General features: G+C 41.5%; 1 protein-coding gene across 2 annotated transcripts; it reads left to right on the top strand.

Annotated features, from left to right (window-relative positions):
* Positions 1-243: 243 nt before the first annotated feature.
* On the top strand, positions 244-20,141 carry DHDDS (dehydrodolichyl diphosphate synthase subunit). 2 transcript variants are annotated; one of them, XM_030538775.1, is made up of 9 exons: positions 244-323; positions 1,605-1,733; positions 2,987-3,103; positions 5,538-5,680; positions 7,524-7,640; positions 7,835-7,936; positions 13,107-13,221; positions 15,616-15,723; positions 19,331-20,141. In XM_030538775.1, the coding sequence occupies exons 2-9, from the start codon at positions 1,671-1,673 to the stop codon at positions 19,565-19,567; spliced, it is 1,002 nt and encodes a 333-aa protein (XP_030394635.1). In that variant the 5' UTR covers positions 244-323; positions 1,605-1,670; the 3' UTR covers positions 19,568-20,141. The 2 variants fall into 2 exon arrangements, with proteins under 2 accessions (XP_030394635.1, XP_030394636.1); XM_030538776.1 differs by lacking the exon at positions 15,616-15,723.
* Positions 20,142-21,993: the final 1,852 nt, after the last annotated feature.

Genomic DNA, 21,993 nt, shown 5'->3' on the forward strand with positions numbered 1-21,993 from the left:
ACATGGAGCCAGTCAGTTCACCCAGGACAGGGGCACAGGGCACCCCTCGTGGGGGGGCTGTGCTGAGGGACCCACTCCACTACAGCTGTGTCCATGCTGGGAAGGAGGGGCTGGGGTAGGCTGTTCCCATCTCCCGTTAACCCCGCCCCCCGGTGCCCCACCCCCGGTCCCCGTTGGCGGGAAGATGAAAGGGCGACACAAAGTCCGCAGCTTCAGCGCGCCCATGGCGCATGCGCGGGGAGTCGCCACCCGCGCCTGGTGATGACGCATGCGGAAGGACACGTCACCCTGGTCGCAGAAGCGGCTGGGCGCCGGAGGGAGAGGTACTGCCGGGAGCGGGGAGAGGCGCTGGGGGTGTCCCCCCCTCCCAGCTAGGGGAGAGCCTGTGGTGGGAGGGGGGCGCCTGACGCGGCTGGGGAAAGCCCCGGGGTGCTGAGGCAGCCTGGTCTAGTGGGCAGAGCACCAGGCTGGGACTCAGGAGAACGGGGCTGTACTCTCGGCTCTGCCACTAGCCCGCTGGGTGGCCTTGGACCAGTCACTTCCCTGCCTCGTGCCTCAGTTTCCCCATCTGTAGCACAGTGATAACGATCCTTGGTAAAGCGCCTTGACATGGGCTGTGTGAGAGCTGGGTCGTATTGTTAGTGGCTGGGGAGGAAGGCCACGGTCTCGGGAGCCAGGGTCTCTTATTGAGAGGGGGTGGGAAAGTTCTGGTAATAAAGTCCTAGTTCTGGGAGGTGGCTGAGCTGCCCTGAGTCCCTGGCCAGACTTCCTCTCTGGAGGAGAAAGGGGAGGGAATCTAAGTGAGAGTGGGTGAAGAAACTATCCCATCTATTCACCTAGGGCCCATGATAGATTCAAAACAAGGCCTGGATTGGTGTGTATTAAACAGCTAGAGGTGGACCATCCTCCCCCACCCTCAGGCTCTCTCTCCATCATTGCTTTGCCTGCCCTTAGCTGAAGGTGACTAGCTGAGAACCCTAGTTGGAAAAAAATTAAGGGTTCTCTGGGAGCTCAGCAAATTGCCACAGGCATGATCAATGAGCCAAACGTACATGGGACCTATCAACATTTGATGTGAGTTTAGTGCTGGTGAAAGATTCTGCCTTGATGACTAGCGGCTGAAGTCCTCTTTCTACAGAACAGAAATAGCATGAGCGGCAGCAGGGCAGGCTCTCAGCTCCTGCCAGTGCATATTGCCCCTAAATTGGAGCAAGCACTTCTGTGGGTAAAAGAGGAGTGCAGTCTCCAAGATCAGTTAGCCCTTGTCTTCGCTGATGACCAATTAATGATAACCAGGGTGGTGACTTTTGTAATGTGTGTCCTTATTCTCTGAAAACTGTGCTGAGACCCAACAAGTCTTTTCACGCAGGCCATTGACCAGTTGTCAGGTGGTATCCATTTTTTCTTATTTCCATCCAGTGCTGGCAGTATGAAGCTGACAGACTCCATATCCCATTTCTAAGCTATCCAGCCCTGGGTTTGCATACTGTGTTTTTCTAATTTTAGTATAAGTTAATTTAAAAAAAAAAAAAGGCTCTTAGAAGGTGACTGACTAAAGCTTACTTTTCCAAAGTGACTGTTCTTACTGCTTTGGGCCCAAACAGATCCTCCTGTGATTCATTTGTCCCTCTTTTCATCTTACCCCTCAAAAAGAGGCTGTGGGTAAGGCCATGTCATGGATCAAAGAAGGAGAGTTGACCATCATTGAGAGATTTTGTGCCAACATTATAAAGGTAAGACATAAACCTCAGTGCTACCTGTGACAACCAAGCATTTTCAAGATTGCTTCTTCATATTAGAGAAAAGAACTATCACTGTGACTGCTTCTGTGTGTAAAATAAATAAATAAATAAATAAAAATCAATGCCATTGTACAGGATCACATGTTAACGCTAGTACTGAATGTACATTCCTAAATTGTATTCAGGGATGGAAAATTACACTGGCTTGAATCTTGTGGATGAGCAGAGCCATAATTGATGCTTGTCAGTAGCAAGCTGAGATTCCCATATTTCTAATATTTGTAGTGCTGTCTGATCAAGAGATAATGAATCTTAAAATAATGTGTCTTGTCATCCTTTTTCCCTTTCTCTCATTTCTGATAGCCAGCATCGTAAGAATCACTAGAGCTGGAAATTATTTTGCCATCTAAAAGCAGATGGAAACCCTAGTTTTCAAATGGCATTACGTGTTCATGTCTGTCTAGTGGTTTGAGAAATAATGGCTGCTAAAATCATGTGAGAATTGAAGAGGAGGTGGGAAGGATGCAGACAGAATATTTTAGATTCATACAATTCCAATTCTTTAAAAAAATATATATATTGAATATAATACCTCCCAATAGTTCATGAAAACTATCTGCCATACCCTCTGCAAGCAAGTCTCGAGAAACGTATGCTGTTGCTGACATAAGCATCTCTGTTTCCATGCTCAAAAAGAGCTATAGCTGCCTCATGAAATTAAGGGGAGGAAATATCTATTTTAGGGGTGAAAGTCAAATTTTTCTCCATGTAAATGAGTTGGGTCAGTAGTTTCTCTTGAATGCTGAAATTATAAATGCTTACAATACTGGCACTGTGGGACTTAGAATACCTGCTGAATCTTCACTGACAGAAGGTGGTAATCACTTCATAGTGCTGTTCCAGGCTGTCTTGTATCCTAAATTTGTTCAGTTCTCTGTCACACAACAGAGTAAAGGAGAGCCAGAGGCAATTAATGGTGTGTGCTACTGTCATAGTGCTTCAAATGGACTCTAAGCTGGGTTACCAAAGAGCCATATGTACATCTAGTAGCCTGTGTTCTTCTGTCTGTCGCTATCTTGTCTCCCCTTCACCTCCAAACTTTACAGGGAGTCCATGGATTCTATACTAAAGGAGAGGCACTGCCAGGAGCTGAATGGGTTAAGCTAATTGAGGTGGGAATTCAAGTTGGTTGTTAGCTTTCTTGTCTGTTTAGCCTTTTTTTTTTTTTTTTTCTTGCCATCTAGGCAGGTCCAATGCCCAAGCATGTCGCATTCATCATGGATGGGAACCGCCGTTATGCTCAGAAGTGCCACGTGAAGAGGCAGCAGGGGCATTCAGAAGGCTTCGACAAACTGGCACAGGTGGGGAGGACCTTCTGTGTAGGTGCTTCTGGGCGAAAACAGTTTGGATGTTGGATCCTTTGTTCCGGTTTCCCTCAGCATTTTCTTTCTTAGTGCATGGACAGTTGTCCCCTTTCTTAAAGGGAGTGGAATCTGGTATTTAGACCTAGGGGCTAGGAGTCAGGATTCCAGGGTTCTGTTCTCAGATCACAGGGAAAGTCACTTAATCTCTATTTACTCATCTGTAAAACAGGGAAATAATACCTACCTCGCAGATCGTGAGGCTTAATGTTTATAAAGCACTTTCAGATCCTTCAGTGAAAGATTCCATAATACACAATGTGATAGATATGACAATATCCTGGACAAACCTTACTGAATTGAGTCTAATACCTTTGGGATCCATTGGATTAAATATGCAATTGTTTGAGTTATTGTGAGATTGTATGTAACTTCTCGGGGGTGGGGGGGCTAATGTAATTCCTCCAGTTATTAGCCCTTTTACGTCACCTCCAGCGAAGCTCCTATATACTAGTTCAAACTGTGTTCTCTAGGGACCAACATCCAAAAAAAGGTTTTTGGGATAAATATCCTGTTTTTTAAACAGGCTCAGAGCTTTTGATTCTGAGCAAACAGACAAGACCCCCAGTCCATGGAAGTCCCCAGTCCTTAAGGAAGGGTTGGAAGGACTGACACCGACCAGACTTGTGGAGATTTGTGGAGGGGGATAATCTCTGATAAGGTTATTAACAAGCATTTAGGTTCTTTTATTGTTTTGAATGCATTTCCTCGGTGAGGAGAAAGCAAGCAGGCTCATTTAGGCAATCTGTCTTTTTTGCTGGGAATAACACAGTGAAGGCAGGGAACTGTTTAGCTTAGAAATCCTGGTCAGAAGAGAGAGAGATGGGTGGGGAGGCTGGAAGCCTGAAAGTCAGTGCCCTAGCTGGACCACTAAGAGGAAGTACAGGTGTACTTGCCATGAACTGACACATGCAGTTTTATATTATGTATTAATCTTTTCTCTTGTGTGCTACAAGAAGTGGTTTCCTTGGGTGGGTTAGTACTCGGTCTGTTCTGGGATTGACTTCTCTGACTTAAATACTGTAAATGTTTTCAGCCCTCTGTGAGCCTTTTGCTAGATGTTTATTTAATGAAGGTAACTCATCCGTACTCCCTCTACCTAGGCTTCCAATGTTCTTCGCATTATTATAACTTCTGTGGCTACAAAGAGTTCCTGGCCAATAATAAGTGACTGTAGGAAGTGTTGGTGTAACTCTGCACTGAGGGTGCTCAGATTGGAACATTAATGAAATTGAAAGGTGACAAATTCAAAACTGATGCAAAGAAGTACTTTTTCCACACAGTGCATAATTAGACTGTGAAACTCATTGCCATATGACGTTGTTGAGGCCAGGAACTTTGCGAGATTCAAATAAGATTTGGACATTTATATGGATAACAAGAATATCCAGAGTTCTAACAGCTGATAGTTTGGGGAGTAGGGGGAAGGGGAGGTTGTTTTTGGTTTGGGTTTTTTTTGGTGATGTGTGTTTTTTAAGGTTCTGGAAGGGATATAAAACCTCATGAGTCAGGGTTTATGCCAATCTCTAACTATTAGGGGTTAGGATGAGACTTTCATGGAAGTTGGGCTATCTCGCATCTGCCTAATGTAAGTTTCTTCTGAAGCATCTGTTGCTGGACACTGTTGGAGACAGGACGCTGGACTAGATGAATCTCTGGTCTGAGCCATTACGGCAATTCCTATATTCCTAAATACTCCTGTTTTACTGGCTGTTCTTAGAACACACTGTAATCTACCCTGTAACAGACCCTCAGTTACACTCAGTGTTTAGGTTCTGAGTAAGGGTAAAGAAAGGGTATATTTGTTCAAGCCAAGATTATTTTCCAGGGTCCTTTGAGGTGAATCTGGAATCTTTATAGAACTAGGGCCATGGTAGACTTTTTCTTTTTCGTCCCAGTCACTGTTAGTGTAGTGATGAACTTCCATGAAGTTCACACACTTGCTGAGATCTGGTGCTCTGAGTCAGTGGGGTACACAGAGGTCTTCCGGGGTACATCAGCTCATTTAGATATCTTGCCTAGTTTTACAACAGGCTGCATAAAAAGCACTACTGAAGTCAATACAAACTAAAATTTCACACCAACAATGACTTGATTCTACTGCGCTATATATTATACACTGAAATGCAAGTACAATATTTCTATTCCAATTGACTTATTTTATAATTGTATGGTAGAAATGAGAAAGTTGGGAGTTTTTCCATAACTGTGTGGCTGTGACACTTGTATTTTTATGTCTCTTTTTGTAAGCAAGTAGTTTTTAATTGAGTTGAAACTTGGGGATACACTAGACAAATCAGACTCTGAAAGGGGTGCAGTAGTCTCTAAAGATTTTGAGTCACTGCTCTGAGTGACTACGTTTTTCCTCTTGCAGACGCTGCGGTGGTGCTTGAATCTGGATATCCGGGAGGTCACGGTCTACGCATTTAGCATTGAGAACTTTAAACGCTCCAAGGAGGAGGTAGATGGGCTGATGGAGCTGGCGAGGCAAAAATTTAGCCGCCTGCTGGAAGAACAGTAAGATCGTCTCAAGCCCACACTGAGAGAGTGAAATAAATATGGGGCAAAGGGAAAAACGGCAGTAAGGGGTGTTAAAGTGATGTTGTGATGTGTGTTAATCTGCATTAACTCAATGAAAGCAGCTGCATGTCTCCAGCTGGAGACCTGGATTCAGTGTGGGTTTAGATGGCCACAGAGAAGCAATTTAATGTTCACCAACTTGGTACATTTCTTTGTGTCTGCTTGCAACATGGGGCAAAACAAATGAAAGCCCTGGCTTTTGTGACATCAGAAGAACTGTCAGGGGGCAGAGTTAGAATAAAGGGAGCTGGGATAGCATAGTTCAGTTTTTAGGTGAGTTGGTAAAGGTAGAGAGGGGCTGGAATATTGGAGTGGTGCTGTAGGTCAGGACTGAGGTAGGCTGAAAACTTGCATATAGCACTGGTTTGCACTGTACTGGACTTGAGCCAGCGTTGTCATTCTCCACGCAGGAGCTGGTACTGGAATACAAAGGTGATTGTTGATTTCAGGATAGCGCTACTAGGAGAGTGTCTCTTCTGTCCAAAATAACTATATAGTGAGCATGTTTCCTGTCGGCATTGTTTTTCCCTTGTTGATGCAGTAGTCTCCCCTCCAATTGGAAATTAGTGATAGGTGAATAGCCACTACTAATTCTAGTTGCCCGTACCCCTCTTAATTTCTGATTAGTAAAATGCAGGAAGATGATCACTTGTATAAAAATCTTTCTTGTGATAAATTTCATATCCTCTAAGTATGGCAAAGAATGCACAGTCCCACAACTATGATCCTTATCTTAGTTCCTTTTTGGACAATTACTGAACTATTTCTGTGTGTCGGGAAACTGGGGATTATTTTTATTTTTAAATTTCCCTTGATGAAATGGCTAGAGCTTTAGCCCACGTCCAGACTAATCCGCGGCATCGGCGGGTTAAAATCGATTGCTCGGGGATCGATATATCGCGTCTAGTCTGGACGCGATGTATCGATCCCCGAGCGCGCTTACATCGATTCCGGAACTCCATCAACCCGAACGGAGTTCCGGAATCGACACGGAGAGCCGCGGACATCGATGCAGCGCCGTCCAGACGGGTGAGTACCTCGATTTTAGAAATTCAACTTCAGCTACGTTATTCCCGTAGCTGAAGTTGCGTATCTAAAATCGATTTTAATATCTAGTCTGGACGTGGCCTTAGTGATGGTCAAATTCGGGCTGCCTGTAAACAATTTCAACACTACTGTCCTCACTGCCATTTATATCAGGTCTTAATTTCACCTGTGATGTCATGATCCTCTTCCATAATAGATGTTAGGAGTGCCAGATGTAATTTATAGGCAATAGGTAGGCCCTATCAAATTCACAGCCATGAAAAACGCATCACAAACCATGAAAACTGGTCTCTTGTATACTTTCACCCTATAGCAGCATTTCTCAAACTGAGGGTCCTGCCCCAGAAGAGGGTTGCAAGGCTATTAGATGGGTGGGGGTCATGGTATTGCAGCCTTTATTTCTGCACTGCCTTTGGAGCTGGGCAGCCGGAGAGCTGCAGCTGCTGGCTGAGTCTCCAGCTCTGAAGGCAGTGACAGCAGCAGCAGCACAAAAGTAAGGCTGGCATGGTATGGGTGGGGGGTCATCACTCTTTGGGGAAAGTTGTTGTAGACTTTACATGTTTATTTTGCTGGTTTTAAATACATATTCATGCACAACACTGAAATTTAAGATTTTTAAAATGCTATGACCATGAAACTTAATGACAATGGACTGTGAATTTGGTAGGGCTATGGAATGCCTGCTGTTGAGCAGAGCCCAGCTGCTCTCCTCAGCCTTTGTTGTTCTGTTTAGGGAGAATCTGAAGAAGCATGGTGTGCGTATCCGTGTCCTTGGGGACCTGCCACTTCTGCCACTGGATATTCAGGAATTGATTGCCGAGGCTGTGCTGGCAACCAGGAACTACAACAAGTGAGTAATACACAATTCAAAGTTGCAGAGATACTGTATCCATCCCATGCCCTTGGAAGAGGAGGTTCAACAGACACGGCACATTGTCCTTTTCTGCCTTTTTCCCCGTAAGCATGCATCAGTGTTCTAGATAGATTCTTCTCTGTGTTACCTGCTGGGTCCTTCCTTGAGTTAGTTTCTTTCACATTTTTCAGATGTTTTCTGAATGTCTGCTTTGCATACACGTCAAGACATGAAATCAGCAATGCAGTGAGAGAGATGGCCTGGGGTGTGGAAGAAGGACTACTTGAACCTAGGTAACTCATGTATCTTGCTCTAATGACCCTAGTCTACCCACGTTCCCCTCACAGCTTCTGGGATTACTGTACAGTCTTCCATAGGTGCAACAACATAAAAGCCATTGCTTTAAAATCCAGTCCGTTTCTGGATGTCACCATTAGGATGGTGGCATGAAATAAAGCAGGGTGGATTTGATTGTAAATCAAACTGATTTAAATCACGAGTCAAGAAGACTCGATTTAATCATGGATTTCTACAAAAAAGTGCATTCTTGTTGGTTTTTATAACCTTAATAGATATTTGTCACAACTCTCAGATAGATGTAGGTTTCTTTTTAAAAGTGATTACATTTTTACATTTTTAAAGTGATTTATTTTGAAAACTTTTCAGATTAGTTTTACAGCTATATCAGAAAATGAATGATTGTTTGGTTATTTCATTTACCAAAGGTAATTGAAGCAGATATTTATGAAGTCATTGGGAGGTGAACTATCTCCAATTCAACAGGTTAATCGTTAATATTTGGAGGATTTTCTTGCCATGCTGTATTGGGAGGGGAACATCACCAGACAGACATTTAAATTGTTTTATTTAACTAAAACAACAACGTTATGTATTCTGGATTGTTTTCTTCAACAGCAGACATATAATATTTTAACAAAACAAGCATATTAATTTTTGAATTGTTAAACATTCAAGTTTTTTAAAATCAGGTTTGGTTTTGTTAAAATTGTTCTAACTAAAATAGTTAAATGAAAAATTTAAAAAAAAAATAGATTGTCAGCCAGGTCAACGTGAGAAACTTAAAATATTGGCTTCTGCAGCTAGCTCAGTCGTCTTCACCTTCATTTTCCTGTTTGTTCATAATCTGGAAAAGAAAAACAAGCTTTACTGCTTTTTCAGGTCCCAAACAATTTCTCAGTTTGGAATGAATTAGTCCAAAGTAAGAATATATTCTTTCTACACTGGCAGAAGAAAGTACTGCTGTTAAGTGAGATTATTACTTCAACCGTCTAAATCCAAGTGCTTACATGACTTCCACCAGTTCACTGGTGTGACTTTCTTTAAAACATCAGCAGCAAACGTATATTTCTTGAATGGTTCACCCTTCGCTCAGAAGTTTGTTATAGTTGGCATTATGGGGGAATGATTGCTGGATGTCCATGTCATAGCCAACTCCTCTTCTTCAGCAATTAAGGTTTGACCATGGTACCAATATTGAGAATACTTGCAAGAAAATGAGCTGGAGATAGTGCTTGTCCCATTCATTTTTTAATGCTTGTAATTTAACTCTGTCATTGCATATTTCTCTTTTTAAGATCTCACTCAGTTCCTTTCAAATTTCAACAGCATCAGCAATAAAACAGCTATTTCCTTGTATTTTGTTCAAGGCTACAGAAATAGGCTTCAGGGTACTCAGCATGTGTTCAGCATTTCTCTTAAGCCCAACGTTGAGAACTTTGGCTGTGACAGGGCCATCTATTTTTTTCACGATTTTGTTCACACACTGTCATCAGATTAGGCCAATTCTTGATATAGTGCTCAGAACAGTCCACTACTGATTTCCATTGCATGTCTTGTGGGAGAGTTAGCTTGGTTTCTCCCACTTTTTTCAAAGCAGCTGCTGCAAAGTGGTTGTTATGGAAGTATTTTGCAATTTCAACAACAGTAGCCTTTATTTCTGGAACACTGAAGTCTTTGGCTAGGATGTGCATCAAATGAGCACTGCAACCATATGTTATTAGCTTGGGACTCTCTTCTAAATTTCCTCTCATCTTGGATTCATTTGCAGCATTGTCTGTGACCAAGCTGTCTAATAGACATTTTTTTTTTCTTCACGGTTTGTTGTAGCTTTTACTGCTACTTCTTGTAAGTATCCTGCTGTGTGTGCATTTCCTGAAGTATCAAGTGTTTCTGTAAGGAAAACATTCTCTTCTTCTGTTGTCACACAAGCACGTACAACAGGATCATTGTGGACATTGCTCCACCATCGAGACTTAGGTTAACAATTTTACCCTCTAGACCTTTTGCACACTGCTCAATTTCTCTTTCCTACACTTTATCCAGCAATTTGCCTGCGACATCTGCTCTGGTGGGTGGACTGTATCCAGGTCTTAATGACTGAACCATGTTAATTAAATATGAGTTCTCGATCATACGGAAAGGAGAGTTTGTTGCATAAACAAACTGGACCATTTTTTCATCAATTTTCTCTTTTTGTAATCTGGTTCTTATCGCAAATTTATCTATAGTTGTTTCTAGACAATGCAGTTTTTTTTTTCTTTTTGCTACAGGCGATACGCTATGGCTATGTGACATACATGATGTGACTGAAACACTATCATTGGCACATAACTCTGAAACTATAGAAAATGATGGTGATCTTGAAAGTGGATAGTCCTCAGAATGCTGTATGTTGAGGATGGATTCTCCTAAACAAAATAAGTCAATGCAGTTGTTTAATTATTACCATACTGCTCATTTAGTATTACTCGTATTCACTGATACTCAGTACTACTTTAAAGGTGAAATTGTAAAAGGAAGATCTGCCTATTTCAGCTATATATTTTTTATCACAGCTGCATCTAAAATGATAGTACCATAGAGTAACAACTATATTTTTTGCTCAAACATGAGAATTCAGGAATAGTCCAGAAGGAAGACAGGCAGTCCTTAAGAAAGAAGCATGAAATAAAAAAGCTTATCAACCTGAAGATCCCGCATCTTCAGACATGTTCCTTTCAACATCTTCAATGCAGCTTCCTCCTGAGAAGGAACACTTCTCATGATGTTGTTTCATTTGGGCAACCAGGCCTTGCATTTCTTTGTTGCATTGTTTGCATTTTGCATGCATGCCTCTCTTACCCACAGGTAGAGGAACTTAATTAAAATATTCCCAAACTGGGTCTCTTTTACGGCCTGCTGCCATTATAGGTTTTCCCTTCTAGTGAGAGAATGGTATGGTAGATTTCAAATCAATGAAGGCTACACTCAGAAAGACCTCAAAACTTCTGGAATATGGTGTTCTAACAGTTTCACTTTTGTTTCTACTGCCTGTCCCTTCCTTCTCACATTTATCTCCAGACGACTTCTCCTTGTCCAGATCTATTCCGCCCCCCTACAATCTTCTATTCATTGAACTTTTTGAAACTTTGCACTTTGAGAGAGAGGTAAGGGATTGACTGTGTGAACACAGATTTGCAGAGGGACAATAGGGTTGAGGTCTGTTATTTCTCACCTCAATATATTATTTATTTTAAAACATTTTTGCTGTTAACAAGCATGTTATCTCTAGACACAAATCCACAGTTTGAGAACTGCAAAACTAAGCATCTCTGATGGTATCGTCTAGACTGAGCATTGAGTCCCTTTGGGTAGATAAAGATTATTTAGGTTAATCTATAACAAAGCCCCTGGAACCTCACAAGATTAGGTCCCTAATCCATGAATTTTTGGAATTCGTGTATAAAACTTTTCTTAAACATTACATGAATATATTGTCTCATACTATAGAATTTATAGGCCCTATTCCATGATGAGATAGCGTTGAGCTATTATATATGTTAATTAAAACTATCTTTAGGTGTTTTCCTCAAAGCATTTTATTAAAAAAAACCCAAAACTTTAAATTAAAAAAAATCGGATTTTTTTAATCATTTATTTTTATCCACTCTGGAAAAAGGTACCAGGGAAAGCAAGACTGCTTTTGATCAAAAGACTTCAGTGTTGAATGTTCTATATATGGTGATAAAGAATTCAGGGGTGATAGGTTTACAAGGTCTTTCAGCGAATAGTCAGTCCTCTCTCTCCACCACTGCTAGCCACACTTGACAGGATAATGAGTTGCTCTTTAAAAGGGTGCTGGATGTGATTCCAAAACTGGTCCCTGGAGTGCTTGCTTGTGGCTCACAGAGAGCTGGTTAGTCATATGATGCTGGCCTCTTCTTATTTTCAGCTGCTGGACTGCATAAAAAAAACAACCACAATTATATCAAATACCTTAATATTGATACAGATTCTCTGCCCCTTTCCATGCCCTTTGTGCAAAGGCCCTAGTCCTTTTGTAAGGGGATCCTCCAGCATGGAGAAGTCCCAACAGCTGTGGAACTGGCATAGCCAGCTCCTACACTGCCTTCTCTACAATTTCCTGGCATGAGGAACAGAGAGGAGGTGCACTCAGGACACACCGGTGCTGTGAAGTGACAAGGCCAATACCTTCCCCTGGATATTCAGCAGATTGCTTTGCAATGTCCAGTCTCGAACTGAGTCCTTGTTTCAGATAACCCGTCTATGCTCCGACTACAGACATGTAGGAGACCATGTTACAATGCAGCTGTCCTAAACTGATTCCATCCCACTTCCAATTGTAGTGTCTGGGATCTTAACTATGTCTCTTAACGAAGCTAAAGCCTTGGATACACCAAGCAGGAATTCTAAGAGCTCACCTATGCCATAAATTTGAACTGTGTTGTAACTAGTTTAGGGAGCAAACGTGGTAACCAGTAGTGTATATAGGCCCTTACTTTACAGGTTTTGATAGCTACACAAAAATTTTGTTTTTGGTCCCAATACACCAATAAATGCCATTTTAAAGGGACAATAACACCACAGCGCCTTGATTTGGTAAGTGGTGTAGTCCATCAGTTAATATATTGTAAAAATAGAATGATTCCTTGCAAATATCACCCGCTACTTTGTCATATTTTCCCTACTGGCCCTTAGGCATTCACTGATTCCAATCAGACTGGTTTACAGTGAATGAAAATTACTATGTGGCCTTAGGTAACGTGGTGATGAGTACGGTATAAGAACCTGAACAGAACAAAAGTGAGCTGGAGGGTCTCAATTCAGTTCCAGTGTTTATGGCATAAAAGATGCTTTGACAATTGGCTTCCTTGCTGGCAGTCTCAGTTGGAAGGTCAAGTCACAAATAGATTATAGAGACTGAACTCCCCTCTCCATGCTGGAGCCGGGGGTAGAATTGAGATGGTCAGGAGAGGGGAAGGAGCTTGCACTGCCACTGTCTGTGCTGTGGATCTCTTCAATCTCTGGTGTTCTCTGTCCAGAACCACAAACTCATACCTTTGTAAGTAGGCCTAGTAACTCTGATTTCATGGTGTCGTCACTGTCAGGTTATGAAAGTGATCTTATTAATGGGAGGTCTCTCTGTCTGTCTGTGTCTTTCAGCGATGTGTCAGAGTCATTGCTCGATAAATGTCTCTACACCAACAACTCCCCCAACCCAGACCTCCTGATACGAACCTCTGGAGAGGTCCGGCTTAGTGACTTCTTGCTCTGGCAGGTAAATCCTCTGTCTTGTCCTGAAAATATTCCATATTTGCATAACAGGCCTTTCTTCTGAGCCCAGGAGTCAGCTGAAGTGAGAGAAGCTCTTCAGAAGCCATTCATGCCTTGGCACCAGCAATTTGCTGGATGGTCTAAATCCCAGGGGAAATCTCAATATGAGATTTTTTCCATCTCTTCTGACTTCATGGTGCTCTAATGCACTCCAGTGCAACAAACTGGAGATTTTAATTGTCCTGAAAACACTTTAAAATAAGAAATCACAGTCTAGTTCACAAGTTGGTGAAGAGACTGATGCGTACCTTCCTTGTTCATTCTCTCACTCATGTCAGTCCAAGTTTTAGATTATCTGAAACTGGGAACTAACCAGTCTGGCCACGTATACCCCTGGGATGTGATGGAAGGAATGTGTGATGCGCATCCAATCCTCGCTGTGAATATTCAGAGGGAAAGGTTTAAAAGGACACTGTCAGGTTTTAAATAAATTTAAGATTAGCTTGTCAATATGCACTTTATTCAGCATTAACAAAATTCAATCAGTTTCCTGTTTATTTCGTTTTCTATTTCTTGTGCGCTAGGGCAGCGCTGTAAAGTTTGGGCTGCAAACAATGTAGAAACATGTTGGAATCAAACTGCTTTTCAGTTAAATTTGAAAAAAAAAATAATAAACTTGTTTGGACCCTAAACTACCTGCTGCCTTTAAACAACCTCTGATCATGTCTCAGTTACCAGCTCTGCAGATGACAAGTTTGCAGATATTCTCTAATCTGAGTTGTGACTTGCTTCTAAAATGTCCTGCCCTTCCCCTCCAAAAGTTTGGGGTACATATGTACTCTGAGCAGATATGAACATCATAAGCGAATGTTGCTCTCACTAATTTCATTCGTTAACTCACCAGTGAGGTAAATGATTAATGGCCTTGAAGAATGAACTATGTCATTAAGGGTCCCTCTAGGTAGCATCTGAGCCAACTTGACAGGGCATTAGTGGGAAATGTATGTTCCTACAGCACTTGCTATAAATGGAGTTCTTCATTCTGTCAATCTGGCATTCTTCATCAGCACAGGTTCCACAATAGCAGTTTGCAATAATATTAGAGGTGGAGGTTCTGATGAGTTGAATCCCTGCTTTTCTTCATTCTTGCTTCTCCTCATATTGTGGTCCTGTAATGTAGACCTACAACAGCCTGAATGGCAACACAGAGAAGGGCACAACAGCTGTCACTCAAAAATATATGTCTGACAAATACCTTTAGGCCATGTATCTGTGCTGGTAAAATGAGTTTGTTCAACTTCTAGTCTACATTGGAGAATGGGAGGAAGTGGCCAAGAAATGGATCAGACATTCTGGAGAAGCTACTAAATGCTGGGAGGGTTGTGTGTACTGCAATGGTGACGCTGGAGGTGTGTCCTATACAACACGACAGCCCTGAAACAGGAGTTATTCTGATGCCAATGAAGCTAATTTGAAATGTTGATGGGAATGTCTTAATTGTTATGTTTATCTGCAACAAAATGAGAACTTAAAATTCTTTAGATTTTATATAGCATCTTTTAAATCTTCAAAGAACTATATAGACATTAGTCCTTGCAATGTCCCTGGAAGGTAAAGCATTATCCACATCTTGCAGAAAACCTAGCAGAAGAATTACGTAACTTTTCCATGTCTTTAGAAGGAGTTGATGGCAAAACCAAGATTTAAATGGAAAGATCCTGGCTCCCAGTCCTGTGATGTCACCACTGTGTCTCAAATCCAATGTGCAGTTACAATGACATTAAGAGGGGGCAAAAAGGAATTACACAAGTGGTCCTATGATAAATGGTGGTCCAGAGGTCATGTTCCGATCACTAATATGAATCTGTTGTCCATCTCTGACACAGGCTCCAACAGTCATGTGATGCTGTTTTAGTTTTGCTGTGTGACTTGATGCTTAATTTACTAGCAGTAGATTCTCTTAAGACTGATGTAGCAGTCTAACCCTGCCTGCATGTTGTACTAAGGATGGAAGACCCTTGCAGTCCCAACAGTAGAAACAAACAGGTGCAAATAGAACAGTGTTGAGCTGACTGAATTTCCTGGCTGTTGTGGTTTTAATTTAAACCCCCTTCATCCAAATGGCATGTTATCTCTCAGAAGGATGATTGTTGCTTAACGCTTCCCAGCCTTTTCCTATTAAAACTTCACACAACCAGTCCGATAAACCAGGCTGTGTTGTAATTCTTGGAATACTGTATTGGACAGCCTCATGTACACCTGCAGGCAGGACCTGATAAACCAGTCCTATGAGAGCCCCTGCCCGGGAAGCTCTGGCATAGCTTGTGACTGACAGAGCCACTTCTCGATGATTTTCATCCCTAGGTTATTAAATTCTTGGTGATCTTACTTTCTGCAGACATCCCACTCATGCCTGGTCTTTCAGTCTGTTTTGTGGCCAGAATATTCCTTCTGGAACTTGTGTGAGGCTATCCTTCGGTTCCAGGTGAACCACAGCGCTTTACAGGTAAGAGCACTAGCGAGGAACAGCCCAGAGCGATATATTGTCTACACAAAACAGTAATATGCAGGAGAGCAGGTGTGTAAAGTAGGCTAGTAAGTATTAGAAACATTGCAATTAACCATGTTTGGATAAACTAATGATATGTCTAGTCAGACACTGTTTCAATAGTGGCCTACAGCAGATGTTCAGTAGTAGGGTGAGTACAATGATGCACCATATCAGCACTTGTCTGGTGGCTGAGGTGGTTTCTGCAGAATGTTTCACAAAACAATTTTTAGCCTTTATAATAATGATAGCATAGAAAATCTGAGCCAGTGCTGATCTGGCCTGATTCAATACTATTTGCCTGAGTTTACAAATAAAAGAAACATCTCTGACAGCTGGAATCCTCCCCTGTTCATCTCATTAGGGTGTTCATTCTGAAGCATAATGACACATTGCAATACAATTAACTCATCGACTGATGATCATTTTAGTAGAAATAGCCAGACACTTTGGGATTCTGGGCAGCACTGAAATACTACTACTACTTCCATAAGTAATGAGATGGTGAAAAGCCCCGATAATGCCTCAGACTTCTTATAGGCTTGTCATTGATCATGTAATTTGGGTTGCACTTCAGTGTGAAAATACACAAAATTTAAACAAATTCCCCTAATCTCACTTGACTGCTCTAATGCCCTCATTTATTTTATTTTGAGGGTATAATAGGGTTTAATTACAATAAGCCTGGTTAAAATGTTACTTAAATGTAGTTAACCTCAACTTCAAGGCATTAACATGTAAATTCCCAGCTCTCTGGGAGTGTTCTTATCCTGTCCCTTTCAAACACGCAGATTGTTGAAAAATAAGCAAATTAATGTTTTTACTACAATTCTATTCATTTTATAGTCTCTGCTTTCCATTTAGTTTTCTTTCCGACCTAGATTGATTTAACGAGGTAAGGAGGAATTTCCCCGTTGGTGCTACAGCTTATTAAGTATGGGTTACTAAAACAGCCAAAAGTGAAACTGACTGCAGCTAGCTGTCATAATAACTTCAAAGCTGTTAGCTGACCTAATCTCAGTATATATGGGGCTATCTCATGGCAACTGGAAATCAATTGAGCGTGTTTCTGCAGAAGTTGGTTAAAGATCCTAGCCAAAACTTGTTTGAATTTCTAATTTTGTTTTTGGCTTTATTTGGTACTTGTGTTCCCATGTATTACTGACAAATACGGGCAAATACAAGGATTTATTTTAAAAAAAAAAGTTACTCTATTTAAAATGAATTACTGCTGCTAGACCAAATTTCATAGGAACATTTTCCAGTTACTAGCACTGTCACTCGTATCCTTGTTTAAGAAGAGTTGCTAGTGCCTTAAGTAAATGAATAACCAAGATTACTTGGGGCAGACTTAATTTTGGGATAGTGCTCCACATTGCTACATGAAAATTGAGTTCTATTTCCAGGCCTGTGCTCTCTATAGAGCATTAGGGGTTGTACATGCTACTGGGAGTGCATTTGAGGGAGCTCCTTGTCACTCTAAAGCAGTGATACTCAGACTGGCGCTTAGGAGCCACAAGTGGCACTTTAATGTGTCTTCTGCAGCTCTTTGCAGCGTATGATATTAAAACAATGTGATTTAATGATTTACTAATCAGGATGCTTTTACTATGTTAACCAATTGTTGAATACTTGGTCAGTCATTTTGCTGTGAGAATAATGTATCAAAGTAGTAAATGAAGCAATGAATTCAAACTACTGCGGCACTTTTGGGCAATGTTGATCACTAATTTAGCTTTTGAGCCACTGAGGTCAGAGTATCACTGCTTTAAAATAACCACTGAAGCTTCAGAGAGAGCTGGGACATAGCATATGAAGAAAGTCCCATCCAAGGCCAAGGAGGGTCCGCATAGGTGTGGGATGAATTGTGACGAGAAGGAAGTATGTCAATGAAAATGCGATAGGGTTTTGGTGGCTTGACTTCTGCTGCTAGATGACAGTCACTTTTATCAGCTGAGGAGGTTTCTTTTGGGAGGGGATTTCTGCACTGTCAGGACAGTTTTTGGAGACTAGGGGAGCCCAGAAGGGATGGTATGGTTGAGGGTTTGACAGCTAGCAGAAGGGACATGTCAAAGGCGTTTATCACTGTGTGGGAGTTTTGGAAAGTTACCTTCGGCCTCTGTTGGGACCAAACTGCCTCACTGTGCCATCTGCCATTCTGCAGCATAGGTTGTGCAACATAGAGGCTGGGGCCTTCCTATCATAGATCATACAACTTCAGGCGTTTGAGCACTCCATTAATTGCTCTACAGTGGGCCCACAATTCAGTAGAGAAACTAGGAGTTTGGTACATGGCACTGGTGTATAGCAGTGAGGCAGCTGTAATCTGAGTTGCTCTGTGATAAATGGGGAGGAGGATAGTGGAATTGATTGAGATTGGTCAGCAAGCCACTTCCACTGAAATGAAGACATCAAGTCCCTCCTGGTAAACAGGCACTATGTCACTCTGTCCAGAGGCAGAAATCCTATGTAGAAGAGTTCAGTTATCTTGTATTTCAAACAGGCAACAAACACTATGCCTGTGGAACATACCTCAATTGAATGGCTCACCCAAGCACATAAGGAGTGCTTCCGCTCACGCTACTAGCAGCAAGAAAGTTAAACTGGCATCTAAAAATCTCTCATAGAGACTTCCTCACTCAATGGAGTTTGGGGTCATTCACGCTTTTTACAGCTACTGTTTGTCTTGTTGCTTACTTGAAAGGACAGCACTACCTTGGTATGTTTGGCACTTTGTTGTCACAACCCTAAAGTTAGAAACGTTTTTAGAACAAAGCTTATTTTTGTGGAAAGTGTTGGGGAGACTCCTAAATCCATTTTATTATAATAATAAAAAAAAGTCTCCATTCATGTAGATTTCTGGTATTCAAAGCTACATGACTGCAGACTTCAAAATGTGATGTGGAGAGAAATCAAACTATTGTTGTACTAGAAAATTTCAGTACTTAAATCTGTTACCTTTCTATGGCCCCCATATTGTGTCTTAAATCAGTGCATTATTAAGTCCAAAGTGTCATCTGGGTGGTGTTGAGTCTGCTCTCACTTTCTGCTGAAGCAAATTATTTCAGACAGCTGGTCATCAGATGGTAGACTTGCCCCATAAACCATTGTGCTGATTCCTATAACGCTACCTTTGACCTGCTTTGAGAACCGGTTCCAAGGATTCTGTGATGGCTTTGACAGGGACTGTTTCCTATACATGGGTTTGTGGTTTGAGAGCTCTGTTGTAAACTAGTTTACTTAGCTCTGATTTAGATACTTAAGGTTTTTCCGCTGGCAGTCACAGCCTTTTTTCCATTTTAAAAATGAGTCTGTGACCAGACCTAGGTCTCTGTGAAGAGTTACTCAAGGATTTCCCTGTACTCTCTCCAGCCAATCAAACAGCTGCCTAACAGTACAGGAGATTCACACAGGGCCTATTTTAGGTTTAATCTACAGAGAGGTAGCTAAGTAAGCAGAGACTTATTTTTGCTGCAGCCTCTTCTGCCATGTATCAGCACCACAGAAAGAGAAATGAGCAGAAAGAGCCAGTAAAACGCTAATACTCTGTTGCTTTTCACTTCAGAAGGCCAGAGATTTGCACATGGAGGAAAGGAAGCGGCAGCAGCTGGAAAGTGACCAGGCTTATGTAACAAACAAGCTGCAACAGGAAGGGTCTGCATCCCATGGAGACTCTCAGCACCGACGGACACTATTGCAGAAATACACTGCTCTGCGGGAAGAGAGAATCCAGGGCTTTCTGCAGGCTCTAGAGCACAAAAGAGTGGACTTCCTTGAAAGACTGTGTACAGTGTCTGCATGACCTGGATAGGCCTTGTGACAGTGAATATGTGCAGTGTTAGAAATAACACTACTGCTAGGCCAGAGGAATTCACTGTGTGGGGGGAGGACACTAGTGATGCAGGACTGGTACAAGATTTTATATCCAAAGTGGCACTATCCAAAGGGCAGAGGCTGAGTACTAAGAGGCTTTCGACTCCTGTAAATGCCACTGAGGAAGGTAATGTCAGGATGGTCTTGCCTCCTGCCTCTAAAAATGGAGAAAGGAATGCTCTGCTGCCTGACACTTTGCATCTCTGGGTATTTTTGTGATCAGCAATTGACTAGAATTAACTTCCAATGGGGTTAAGTCTCCTTGTGAGTCAGCTGAGGCAAAGCAACCCAAATCTCTCTTAAATCTGCCTTGGGACCCTGTGCTTCAATTTCTGTTGCCACTTTAAGTGAGATTTGTTTATTATGACAACATGGGTGGTCAGCTTTTCCAAAGAAGCATGCTATTCCCATTTCTTGTGGAAAGAATTGTTTATGGTGGGGACATGCTATGAGCTGTGGCAAAAAATATTCTCCATAAATCATTTTCTTGTCGAATTTTTGCTTCTTTGCCCTCCTTGTCTTTTTGTTCCAGGTTTTGATAGATCTGCTGCTGGCTTCCAAAGAGCTGTAGCAAAATATAGACTGTCAGCCATGCTGTATAGAGGAAGAAGTTGTTACTGGCCCTTAATATCATCTTGTACTTGCATTCTTATTCCATCATCCTCTCTACAGTATTGAAAGAAGAAAGGGCACAGGTGTCTCTTTCCAATATCAGGCACAATACTTTGTATTTATTTACTCATTATTTTTTTGGAGGAGGTATGGAGAAGGAACTGCTTGTGAATCAAATACCTTGTTAAAAAGAACTTGTCTGAGGCAGGGAGATAACTTAGCTAAAGCCAGCTACGTTATGATCTACTAAATGAGCGTAAGACTTAACCCACTTGTACAGCTTTCCCTTTCTGCCTCAGAGTATTGGGGTGGCCTTAGCTTAAAGGACATGGGGACTGAGATGAATCCATGTTTCCTACTCAATATGGTTTAAAGATGACCTGTAGAGACTCTTAACAGGGATGGCTTGTGTGGCTGTGGAGTAATTTGATGATGAGAGAGACTCAAATTGGCACTGTACTACCTATTTTGAATTCCCTACTGGCATGGATATGGACCAAATGACATTCTAGTTCTTTTTCCATCTCTGATTTATGTGCTTTTGTATGGCCAAAACCAACTGAACATGTCTACATATTTTTTTTCTGAGGCACATTCAAATGCAACATCAGCTTTTGCTGTTTTTAGTGTTCCTTTACCTCCAGATCAAAAAAATGCAGATTTAAAAGACTTAAGTGCTGCAAACAGCACCTTGAACATTGTGAAGAGGATCATTAAAATGTCAAACATGAATAAAGCATTTTACTACAAAACATTTTTAAAATAAGCTGAAAATTTAAAACGATAGGAAGCTGCTTTTTTAAGATTTAATGAAGATGATGCCCAGGTCTAATATGTTCTTGTTGTTCCTTAACCAATGTGTGACTCCCCACTTTATGCCTGGTGAGATGGAAGTGAATTAGCAGATTTCCTGATTTATTCTGTTTAGGTGATGTGCTGGAAGCCTGAGACATTGGCTGAATAAACCATGTTCCAGTGCATCCTCTTGTGTAAATAGCTAATGCTTCCTCCCAAATAATGCATTGTGATATTTATGGGTGATACAAGCTGTCAATTTTATAGTGTTTATCTAGCTGCATTTCATTTAACCTTTCTTTACATTTCAAGAGGTCTTCTGTGGAAATAGTTCTTAAGTTCCCTGGTCTCTCTCATCCTTAAAGAGATGGATTTCTCAGTAGTCTAAATTTTACAGGGCATCTAGAGTCCTAGCACAGTACTTTGGAGCCCTGGTCCACTGTACTCTTCAGGAACTAGAGAATAGGTTCTGTGCAGTAACCTGTTTTTGGTCAAATAAAATTATATTTGCAGGTGTAAGATGAAAACAAGGACAGCTTGACCTGCAGTGGTATGTTTTTAAAAAAAAAATAAGAAAGGGGTGGGAAAAGGTTGTGAAAACAGCATGCAGAGCTTGTACATGTATACCTTTTCAGGAATAGGTCTTTCCACATAAGTTTTTTAGCTCAAGCTACAGCATTAAAGTTGCAAGCCTTTTCAAGGGAGAGTCCAATTTCTGTAATTTAGAATGGTGTAAAAGCCTTGAGGGAAGGTGAATATAATATGGATAATTATCACTGGAAAGTTTTCTCAAAAGGCTTGCTGGTAGTTGAAGAGCCCTGTTAAAATCCAAAAGGCTGTAGGGTGCTGCTATTCTAGAGAAGTATCAGAGGGTAGCCATGTTAGTCTGGATCTGTAAAAGCATCTGAGGAAGTGGGTATTCACCCACGAAAGCTCATGCTCCAAAAC

Source organism: Gopherus evgoodei, chromosome 20, assembly GCF_007399415.2.
Source record: "Gopherus evgoodei ecotype Sinaloan lineage chromosome 20, rGopEvg1_v1.p, whole genome shotgun sequence".
NCBI classification, from domain to species: domain Eukaryota; kingdom Metazoa; phylum Chordata; order Testudines; family Testudinidae; genus Gopherus; species Gopherus evgoodei.